The 11,461-nt window shown below is 36.1% G+C and overlaps 1 protein-coding gene across 2 annotated transcripts; it reads right to left on the reverse strand.

Annotated features, from left to right (window-relative positions):
- Nucleotides 1-705: 705 nt before the first annotated feature.
- LOC103873613 (probable fatty acyl-CoA reductase 4) lies at nt 706-6,906 on the reverse strand. 2 transcript variants are annotated; one of them, XM_009152024.2, is made up of 10 exons: nt 5,551-6,906; nt 3,694-3,797; nt 3,289-3,494; nt 3,081-3,181; nt 2,781-2,973; nt 2,043-2,204; nt 1,891-1,972; nt 1,461-1,730; nt 1,158-1,285; nt 706-1,054 (listed from the first exon to the last, which is right to left on the reverse strand). In XM_009152024.2, exons 1-10 carry the CDS (start codon nt 5,624-5,626, stop codon nt 895-897), a joined length of 1,482 nt encoding a protein of 493 aa, XP_009150272.1. In that variant the 5' UTR covers nt 5,627-6,906; the 3' UTR covers nt 706-894. The 2 variants fall into 2 exon arrangements, with proteins under 2 accessions (XP_009150272.1, XP_033129948.1); XM_033274057.1 differs by lacking the exon at nt 5,551-6,906 and having other exon boundaries at nt 3,289-3,595; nt 3,634-3,802.
- Between the last annotated feature and the right edge of the window lie 4,555 nt (nt 6,907-11,461).

Genomic DNA, 11,461 nt, shown 5'->3' on the forward strand with positions numbered 1-11,461 from the left:
TAAAATTTGATATAATTTTTTTTCATTTTATAAAAGATATACATATATATATATATATATAAATGTATAATAAATTAATTTCATTACTAATTACAAAATTAGTGAAAATATTTAGATATAATTTTTGATAATTAAGATATTGTTATAATGTTTTTCAACACATTTGTTAAAAAATTAAATATATATTTATATTTTAAATTAAAATATATCAAATTAATGCAAAATTTATGTCATGAACTCGAAAGTGCTCAAATACAAATCAAATACTAATATGAAAATAAATATTTGCATAATATGAACAAGAGAGGCAATTAAAAATTATTTGAAAAATAGTAAAAGTAAAATAAATAAACATATTAAAAGACTTGCACCGTTAAAATGAAAATAATTTTATAAGAATATCTCAATAATCCAATTATTAAATTTAGTTTTTGCGATATAATTTGGGGAATATCATATAATTTCAACCAAAAGGATGATAAAACTAATAAATTGTACAGCAGTCGACACATAATATATAATCATGTTTTTTAAACATAGAAAATATTATATAAAATGTAGTTAGATTGTAATATATTGTTTCGGTTTATAGTTTAAAAAAATGTTAAAAGTATTTAACTCATTTTGGAAAATTGTTTTATTGACTCTTTTTATAAAAAAAAATTTTTTTGAATAAGAGATATAATTTAGCCTTACTTAAAATAATGAAAAATTATATTAGCTTTACCTATTACAATTGTAATAAAAATATATTATAAACATTATATAACATATAAGCAAAATAATAAACAAATTTATGACATAAATATCATATATAACAAATTGAAATTTATAATATGCGCGTAGCTCGGACCGACCGCAGTATAATATAAAAGAAATTATTGCATAGAAGCTTCAATTTTGTAGTACATAAGTAATGAGGCCGGGAATATGAATGTTCGTGATGTAATCTTCCCAATCAATAGACTTGGGGTCAAATTCAAGTGAACCATATATTTGGTTATTGATGTCTTGTCTTTTCAACCTCATTCGCTCAGTATTCATATCGTCAAATCTGCAAAAATAATAATGGCGAAATCGAATGAGAAAATTAAAACCGAAAAAGTAAAGATTCAGAAATTAAAATTATTTTTTGAAAGTTTAAGATGGATACATACATTCCCTTAAACAACACATAAGGTCGATAGAGGTCGACAAGCCGCATCGCCAGATTTATTTTGCGGTCAATGTCTTTGTATTTATTTCCATTCCACCATGGATAAACTATGTTTATCAATCGCAACATCTGGTAGTGAAAAAATAATACCTAAAACTTGTTATATACAATTTAGTAAAACTTTTCCCCTCTTCATTATTTTTTTTCGAGTCTCCTAAGTTACATGATACCTAGATTTTAACATTTTCCTTGCTGTGTTAGAATTATAATTAGCATTAGTTAGTAAAATTAATGCAAATCATACCTGCAAAGGTAGCTTGTAACGAAGGGTCATGTAGAAGCTGAACTGAGACATAGTGGACAAGATCGTTCCTTTGGAGACTATGATTGGTGACCCGTCTCGTCCAACAAGAGGGCTTTTAGTAAAATAACGAGCCGCGAGGTCGTGAAGCTTTCCGAATGTTATCGGATTCTTAGAAGAGGAGCCGACATGGTACACGTCCTGAGAGCCTGACTTCCCGGCGTGTATTGCCACTGCCATGACCATTGCATTAGCGACCATGTCCACAGGTATCTATGAACGTTGATTTCAGTGCACCACAACAAATTAGATATATAGTCAGCGTATGTATTGATTTATAGATGAATTAACAATATGTACTGATTAATTCATAATACCAAAACTCTGGTTAGATGATCTTATATGCCAAAACCCTAAACGAAGTTGAACTTACAAGATCAAGGACTGAGTTTGAATCCGCAAGAAAACATTTAAGCCTTCCTTTGCCATATGCAACAATCACACTATCTATGGTTCTGCACATGATTAGAACAAAAAGATTATTATGAATCTATCAAGTCCAAATGGTCTATATTATTAATCTACCTTAGCCCTTCAATCCAACCGGGAAACGGTTCTGAAAAAGTGCTAGTGATCATCGTGGGACGGATGATAACGAGAGGAAGGTTTTCTCTATGGTTACCAAGAAGCATCTCTCCCATTGATTTGGTAAAAACATATGTGTTTGGCCATCCATGAAGCTTCGCCCTATTAAAGAGTAATTTTATTTAACTTCAATGGATATTGTCAATTACTCCTCTTTCAAGAAAATAGACTTTATAGCATTTTCACGTATATTAAGAAAACCCATTAAATCACTTCAATAAATGTATTGTTTTCTGCAATTTTCAATTTTCAACATCTTTTAACAAATAGTAATTTAATAAAATCAATTAATTTTCTTGAAATTTACAATTTTTTCATAGAAAAAATAAAATATGTATCTTTGTGAAACAATTTTTTTTCTAAAACATCTATCTTTTTGATACGGAGGGAGTATTATACTCCCTCCGTTTCACAATAGATGATGTTATTCCTTAGTGCACAAAGATTAAGAAATTTACTTTTCTCTATAAAAATAGTTTTAAAAATATAATTTAAAAATCATTCAACCAATTACAGAAATGACTACAACATCTAATTGGTTACACAGTTTTCAATAAAGCTAAAAATAACATAAAAATATCACAACATCATCTATTTTGGAACAATAAAAATCTTCTAAAACATCATCTAATATGAAACAGAGGGAGTATAAGAACTAGTTTGTAATTTTACACTAACCTTGACATTCCAAGATCTTTCATGGACTGTGCAATCTCTTCTTCGGAACATTCTTGTTTCTGCAGTTCTTTCAGCTTCTGCTTCATTAGCTCCATTTCAGTTTCAATAACTAATTTTCCATTAGAGTTCAACGTTTCTCCCATTTTGAATGTTTTCTCTGGTAAGATTCCAGGCTTTTCTCCACAAACATACGCTACAACATTACATCCAGTAAATAAGGATACACACATATATAATGAATCAAATGATATGAATACGTATTCTAGCTTCCGTGAGAGTAAATGGCATTATAAAACTCACCGGTGGAGACATGGAGAAGCAACTGTCCTTTAACACATTTCTTGGCAAAGTTGAGGACATTGAGCGGTCCAAATGTATTGATGCTAAGACCAACATCATATCTTTTTATACATATTAAAAGTTGAATTTTTATGTTAGATTTCAATATTTCTTATAGGATAAAAAGTTGAATAATCCATGGATCGACCATTATATATTCGTTCTACACCTTTCATCGAAGTTCGTTGTGGCAGCAACATTTACAATGATTTCTATCTCATTCCACATATGTTGTAAGAGATCAGAGTCCTTCACTCCCAGATTGACAACAGAAATATCACCCGGAATCGGGGCAACTTTTTTTAACACTAAATTTTTTAAATTTGCATCACCTAAATCGTTCCTCAACACTCTAAAAAGATCTTTTTCCAAAACCTGTTGTATTATTGTATGCATGTAAGTCAAATGATACTCTCAAAATAAATGACTAAATGTTTACATAAAAAAAAATGTTTACATAACATTTTGTTATAAACCTCATAGATATTCATATTTTTTTTTTTTTTGAACAAACCTCATAGATATTCATATAAATACTGATTTATGTCGAACGAAATGTTTAAGCAATTTATACCTCAGTGCGAAACCGTTCCATGGCGGATTCATTGTCTGATGATCTCAAGAGAAGGTAAAGCCTCTTCACGTCTGGTTGTACCCTCAATATTTTCTCCAAAAACACTATTTACATATTATTAAAAAAAACTATTAATTATCTTCGAATCATAATTACTTTATAAAAATTATTTTGGTGAGGAAACTCCGCATAGGACTGTACACGTATGGTGTAAGGATCATAGAAAAAAAAACGAGATTGAACAACAAATGAACGAAATGAATAAGATAACACCAACGATTAAGTTATTACTATATTTTGACCCGCGCTTGGAAAGCGCAGATTTTTGGATTATATTATAGTACAAAGTCTTATTATATCAAAAATATAATTTTTAACAATTATATAATATACGAATTAGTATATTTAAGATTTTATATGTACACTTTTACGTAAGTTTCTTTTAGGCATGAGAATTATATCCAGATAAAAAAAAAAAACGACCCGAAAATATAGGTTTAGTTCAGGTCCAGAGAAGATATTCTATTGGGTTTTTTTTGGATCCGCATGTTTTTGTTTGACTCTGGGTCCTAGCGTAGACCCGATCATAAATATATTGTGTTTATTAGGTATATTTGGATATTTCAAATATGTTCCGGAATTATGGATATTTTTTTAAAGTTTTTAGTTTACGATTATAGTTTTTGATCTCAGGTAAATTTTCAAATTAAAAGCAAAAATTGGGTATTTTTCATTTCATCGTGTCAGATTTTGAAAAAGATTTTGAATTTTTAGGTATTTGAATTTTTTGGGTATTTGTTTGGAGTTTCAAATATTTTTCAATTTTTTTAGATATTTTGATTTTTTTTAGGATCCTAAATACCCGAACATATGTGGACCCATTACGTCCATATCAGGTCCAACAACCTTTTGATATAGATTTTTAACGTTATTGTACAAAAACATGGTTGATAAAATATTTTTCTGAGTAAAGGTATCATAAGAAATAATATTAGGATATGTTAAAAATATTTAAAATATTGTATGGTTAGAATGATTAATGGTATTACCAAAAAAAATAGTTATACATGACTGCAACAACTTTTTTATATTAATTTTTTTAAGACTATTTTTCTTTTAATAGTATTGCTTTGTTTTTAAGTGAAAAGTATATAAAAGTATAATATCTAAACCAATAATTTTCAAAATCGTGAATAATCAATACTGATATCGCGAAGTCGGGTTAACTTTAACAAAACCAATGAATTTCTACATTTTTGTGAATGTAACATGAATATTCAGAAAATTTATTTTTAAATATGAAAATATCTATCAAACTATAGACGGTTAAAAGTTTAGTATATGATATGAGATTTTAGTGGAAAAATTTATATATGATATGATTACTTTATTATAAAGGAAATAGAAAGTTAGAAGGTACACATATATGTGATTAAAAATCAAAATGGTAAATATAGTAATAGTAGTGATTAGGATTTAGGAGTGATATTTGAATAAATAAATGAATTGAATAAATTATTGTTAGAGAAATATATGGTAACATATTGTTAGTCTAAATTTAAGGTAAGACCAAAAAATAATGAGATAAATAAAAATGTCCAAACAACTTTCATATATAGATTTTTTAAGACTCCTTCCCTTTTAATAGTATTGATTCAGTACAACAAGTTCTCATGTGTGGCATGCAAATGAAATCCAAAAACCGTAATGAACCTTAGTGTCTAAAAACATTGGCAAGCAAATTGGAATTGAGTGACATAATCTTCTTCGTGGTTCATAACATAACAATCAGATAATCAACCATACTGTAAGATATCCAATTCATGTCAAACTGGTGACATAACGAAAAGAGAGTACCTTTGGCAAGGAAACCAGGAACACCGGTGACGAGAATCGTCTTGTTCTGGAAAAATTGGACGCACTTGGAGTCCATTTAAGAGAAACTCAGGCACGAACAAAATATTTTTGTTTTTGGTCACAATACCATGAAGTTGAGGTACGATTATATAGAAATGTAATATTGACCCATATTGTTGACCCATCATATCTACTATTTGCAGATCTACCTACGTTTACTAGATAAACCAATATTTAAGAATATTTCTGATTAAAAGAAAAAAAGTTTTGGTAAAAAAGAGAAAAAAAAATAAAAAACATTTAATAAGTATCAAATAACACATCACCAACTAGAACGTGCTCTGAAAATTCGTCGCTCCAAAGAGAGAAAGCAAAATATAAGTATGTGCCCCCATCTTTTTATGCGAAACCAAATTAACATCCTTTACTTAGAAATCACGTGCCTAACTTTTAAATCATTAGTCAAAGTTAAAATAAACACAATTAAATGTTGTCAGATTTTTCTTTTAAGTTATTTGAAATTATGATGTTACTGTAGATTTTAGTTTAGTTCCTACATTTATATGATTTACTATGTATATTAATTAAAATATTTTTATAAGGGTTTAACAGATAATTTTGATTTAGTGACTATTACTATATATTTTTAGATAGTAATTATATAATTTAATGTTTATTTAATAATATTATGAAACTGTACGTGGCCACAAAAAAACAAATAATGGATGTCAATTAACAAGATATTTGCGAAGGTCAAGGATACGTTTTATTACGGAACACCATAGAAGGGCTATCTTTAAAAGAAAAATAGTAAAGGTAGGTATACCAATCAACCTTCCCCATGATAGTAAGGAACAGTGTTTTCGACAGCTTACCTATGAAGCATTCAGATTGTGGACCGTTTCAAAACGAACGAGTATATTTTAGTGGTCTAAAGTGTTATCAGATAACTGAGAGATTTTTTTTGTCAACTGATAACTGAGACTCTGAGAGCTTGTGCGGTGCATTCTTGTGGTTGGGCATCTATCAAAACATAATAAAGCAGAAATATTGAGATGATGTATGTGGACCTTGTGATGAAGTATGGTCACTTAGGCATTAGGATGATATGTGATTCTTCTCGTATTTTTCTCTCTAATTTATGGGGAGACTGATCACAGCTCTTGGTTCCTTACGGGTCATACACACCCTTATTATTTTCAAAGTTGTACTTTATGGGACACTCAAGATGGCACAATATCCTTGGATTGCTTTTTTAATTTGTTTCTTGAATGTGGGAACCGAAATTCGCACTGTCGATTTCCGTTTAAATAAGGAAACTAGGAAAACCCTAATTTCCCAGAGGACTCGGATATCTGCTAATACCACACGTCAAGCAATCAGAACACGAGAATAACAACGATAAAAATAAGAAATCGAAAAAAGAGAGCAAAGAAGATCTTATTCCGAATTTGCGTATGAGCGTTTACAACAAGGTATAAGCCTGAGCTCGAGAGCTGTCGGCGAGATTCCTAGTTCTAGCAACCCTAAGACGGCTAAACCTAATTGAGTCGCAGCTCGAAATAACAAAAACGAAAATTGCCTAAATTGCTTTAAGTGCTAAGTTTTCTCTGAAAAATCATCTCTCCACGCTCCTCGCCTAGGACTCCTTATATACTAGCTCCAAGGTCGGTTTACGCTTTTACTCTTCTGTCCTTAAGCCGTCATAGCATAAAAATGGAGATATTCCATTTTTCCCGATCTTCACAATTATCTTCAAAACTTCCGTATTTATCCGCGGAAATTTGACATTTATCCTTCCTTGTGGACCAAGCGTAAATCGTGCTGTGGTTTACGGGCTTTTGGTTAAGAAATCGTAGGATGAGCCTCGAGTCGTGTTTTAGGTCTCTTTGGGCCATCTTCCGACTCGAAGCGTTTACTACGATTTCTTTCGATAAGGAACGAACTTTTCGCGGTATTAATCCGCAAAGTTTGATCGATGATTTAGAATAGCGGAAAAACTAGACTGAGCTCGCTACGGTCTTCGGGAGATAGCATTGAAGGTTTGACGAGAGTGCATGGACTGGTGTCGTCTCGACGTTTCGGAAGAGCTCGGTCGCTACGCAGCGACTGAACTTTGGCTCGAGCCCGGTCGCTACGTAGCGATCGCGTCCCGCTCGATCGCTACGTAGCAACCGAGCGAGACGGACGCTTGGTCGCTACGTAGCGACCGAGCTTTGGCTCGAGCTCGGTCGCTACGTAGCGATCGAACGGGACGAGCGCTCGGTCGCTACGTAGCGACCGAGCTTGGCTCGGACTTGGTTGCTACGTAGCGACCGGACAGAGTGTATGTGCGGTAGTTAAGCAATGACCGAGCTTGGTTCGTTTGCTTTGAGCCTTCAAAGATACTTCTTCGTAAAAACTTCGTATTGGTTATTTTTTTACGAAAATTATACTTTTCTTTTTACTATCTTTTACGAAAAAGCGATTTCCGAGGGTTTTCGGGTGATAATTCCGTCGTGACCGTTTTTGACCCCAACAGTTAGCCCCCCAGCCTGTTAGGACCATGCATCGTAGGGTCCTAGCGTGCGGTTAGGCATGTTTGGCAAGTTAGGCGTGTTGGATGGAATTAATATCCGAAAGTCCGAGCTTGAATAGTAAATTCTCATTCCTATAAGAAAAGAGGTAACTTCTTCACACTTTTTTTCACTTTCTTGTTTTCTCAAAGATTTTTCCTTAAGAAAACTTTCCTTCTTTCTCTCTATCCCTTCCTTCCATTTTTTCCAAAGAGGAGTGTAAAATGTCGAGTAAGAAACAGATTGCGAGGAAAGGGTCTTCGTCCGCAAGTGCTCATGAAGAGCTCCTCGTTCCGATGATAGAGTTTGTGCCTCACTCGGTAGATCCTGCCGAGAATGAGGCATGGTGGGTTGCGCATTACGGTTCGATCACTCCTCCCAAAGAGAAGCCGTTCCCGGTCCTGACCCATCGTGCATTTGAGGAAGGAGCACCAAGCAGGAGTACTTACGAGTTCCTCGAGATCATGCGGTTGTTCTACCGTATTCTAAGCACGGTGGAGTTCCGGGTTCCTCGTCGAGGGGAAAGCGCTGATAACCCCCCGAAGGGTTATTTCACTTGCTACGAAGCGTACGTAGTGCGTTGTCGCTTGTGGTTCCCAATTCCCGGAATCATCGTCCGAGTGTTAGAGCGTTTCGAGGTGCCAATCAGCCAGTTGAATCCCCTTGCCGTTCAGCACCTTGTTGGAATCCTTATCTTGAGCTACGAGCATGGCCTCTCCCTTTCCGTTGATCACTTTGACACGCTTTTGAGGCTACAGCTCATCAAGGACAAGGAGAAGTATAGGCTGGTCCCTCGGAGCTTCATGTCGGTGGTTAAGAGATTCATCTCCAACTTCAACTCGTGGAAGAAATTTTTCTTCTTTATTCGTATAGACGCTGCGTCTGTCGAAGATAGTTGTATCCCACTGCTCCGGAGGTTGCCAAATGATCGTCCCTTCATCAACCCGCTGGCCCCATTCCCTGAGGATATCATTGAAGTGAGGGACCTTCTTAGGAATGGTCTGTTTTTCTGGACTTCTTTCACGCTGAAACGAGTTCGGAAGGCGCTAAAGTTTGTGTGTCCCGATCCTGCAGAAGCGGGGAACGACTCCGAGCCCGATGGTCAGAGTCCCGACGCTGCCCCCGCTGCTGCGATGGGGTGGAACTCTTCAAAGGGGAAGGATATCAATCTTTGTGACATAGAGTTTTCGATGGACGATTCTATGCTTACGGGATGGGATCCATACCTTGCTTATGGCGACGAAAGCGGTTCTAGCGAGGTTCCTATTCCGGACTTCGATGATTTCTTCGCTGGTCTACCTTCGGGCTTCGGTACTCCTCCACCTACGAATGAATCAGGGAGGCCGAAGGTTGTCGCGGAAGGGTCTCGTATTATCAACGGGGTATAATTTTTTCAAAAATGTTTGTGATTGCCTAGGTGTTTCTTTTTCTGCTTATAACGTATTAATTGGTTTCGCAGGGCCTTAACTTGCTTGGCTCGGCCATTGAGGCGAGCCATAGGGAAGCTATGGTCTATCGTTTTAAAGCGTAGAAAGCGGAACGAGATCTCGCTCGTGTGCAAGGCGAGATGTTGGAGAGAGAAGTGCAACTTGCTTGCGATCATGCGCGGGCTATCCGTAAGGCGGAAAGGAAGGGCAAAAGGGAAATCGTCAAGGTGATGAAGACTCGTGTCTCTCAGTTCCGGGTCGAGTATGGGAACCTCAAGGATGCCTTTTCCTCGGTAGGTGATTTCCGTGAGTGCCGCGGTTCAGTCGGAAGTCTTTGGAGAACGCAAGCCGATGACTATGTGTTCGAGAAGGAAATGAGCTTGATGAAGAGCGGCATGAACAAACGTGCCCACGCTGAGGCGCTCATTCCTTCGATCGACGAGAGGATCCAAGGGTTCTGGGATTCCATTCCGGTTTCCCCTGATACCGAAGAGGTTCCGACCGGGCTTACTGATGATGGCGAGGAAGTGGACCGTCCTGCAGATGCGTTTGGTGCTTCGTTGTCCGGGGACTTTGACTTTGGGCCATGAGAGGCGGAGTGATTGTTGAGAGGAAGATGCTTGTCTTTCCATTCTATGTTTGTGGCCGAATGTGGCCTTTATTTTGAGAGATTGTATGGGCCTGTTTTGGCCGTTTTTATTGCTTATCGGGACTGGCCGTTGGTGGCTTTGAATCCCTTACCGCTTTACGCGGCTTTTATATATATGAAGGATGTTTCATTTTGAATTTTCCCTGAGTAGGTTAGAAGTAAATATGAGTTGTCGTCTCATATTTAATTCCGATGAGACGTTTAATCTGTTGGTTCGTTCGTGATTTTCGTAGAAAATTACTTATCTTTACGATTTTCGAGAACATTGAGATGTGAACGGAGAGACATGGTTTAGGATCTCGTATCTTTTAGATATCATGTCTTGAGATGTTTGAGACCAGAGCGTTGGGTTTAGGGCAAGACCTAGGTTTACTTTCGGTTAAGGTTTGTGCGGTGACTAGCCGGCTATCGTTTTTCCTGTTGCGATTTCTTCCTGACTCGTTCCGATTTAAAGTCCGCGATAGGTTCTCGGCTTATATGACTTGTATGGTACGAATCGAGCATCTTCTCAGAGGCAATTTTTAAGCCAACTGGGAGTGCTAAACAAAAATTTCAGATTTTTGTTGTAGCGCGCTTTCGTCCTTGTGTTGGACGTTTTGAAGATCAAAAGAGTGATCGAATTGCGTTTGTTTAAGACGGCTGGCGTGTTCGTTGGGGCCAATCGACGAACTGGGTGTAAGATTTTGGTGGTCACGTTCGGACAATTTGTTCGTATTATCTTCGAATTTTAACTTTGCGATGTCTCGCAGTTGTTTCGAGGATTATATGTGTATCTTTGAGTGTTTGAAAGATGATAATTTTACGATTTTGGGCCGGATGAGGCCGCAAACCAGAGTCTTAACGTTTCCAGGCGTGTCCGGAAAGTTTTTGTGTTTAACTGAAGCGTAAACGTTTTTGATAAAAAGGAGCAACGTAGATTGTAGTAAAAGTTTTTGAAGTTTCTAAAAACTCGATTACAATAATGAAGATTTTTCTAAATGGGAGTATACGAGTATACACACCCACTCCCCCCCCTTTTTAGAGAGGGGGATAGCTGAACTCGTCTTTTGACGAGCTGCCTACGTACCCCTTTCGAGGATAAAGCCATCTCGTAGTTCTGTTTCATGCCGCGAGCGTTTTTACTCGGCGGTAGACGTCGTGCTGTCCGCCTTGACCGTGTTGATCGTGGCTGGGTCAACGCTATTTTCCGGATGTTCCGGTTGAGTTGTAGCGTCAGCTTCGGACTCGTGTCGAGTTTCGACGTCAGATGCGTTTGCGTCGGCAGACGATTTTAATTCGTC

Source organism: Brassica rapa, chromosome A06 (genome assembly GCF_000309985.2).
Source record: "Brassica rapa cultivar Chiifu-401-42 chromosome A06, CAAS_Brap_v3.01, whole genome shotgun sequence".
Lineage (NCBI taxonomy): Eukaryota > Viridiplantae > Streptophyta > Magnoliopsida > Brassicales > Brassicaceae > Brassica > Brassica rapa.

What these genes read in the sequence shown, in the direction of transcription:
- LOC103873613 (XM_009152024.2), bottom strand. Translation starts at nt 5,626, where the DNA reads ATGGACTCCAAGTGCGTCCAATTTTTCCAGAACAAGACGATTCTCGTC. An exon ending in CAAACTCAGTCCTTGATCTT is followed by an intron (nt 1,731 to 1,890) that starts GTAAGTTCAACT and finishes CAACGTTCATAG; the next exon opens with ATACCTGTGGACATGGTCGC. An exon ending in TATGTGTTGTTTAAGGGAAT is followed by an intron (nt 1,055 to 1,157) that starts GTATGTATCCAT and finishes TTATTTTTGCAG; the next exon opens with ATTTGACGATATGAATACTG.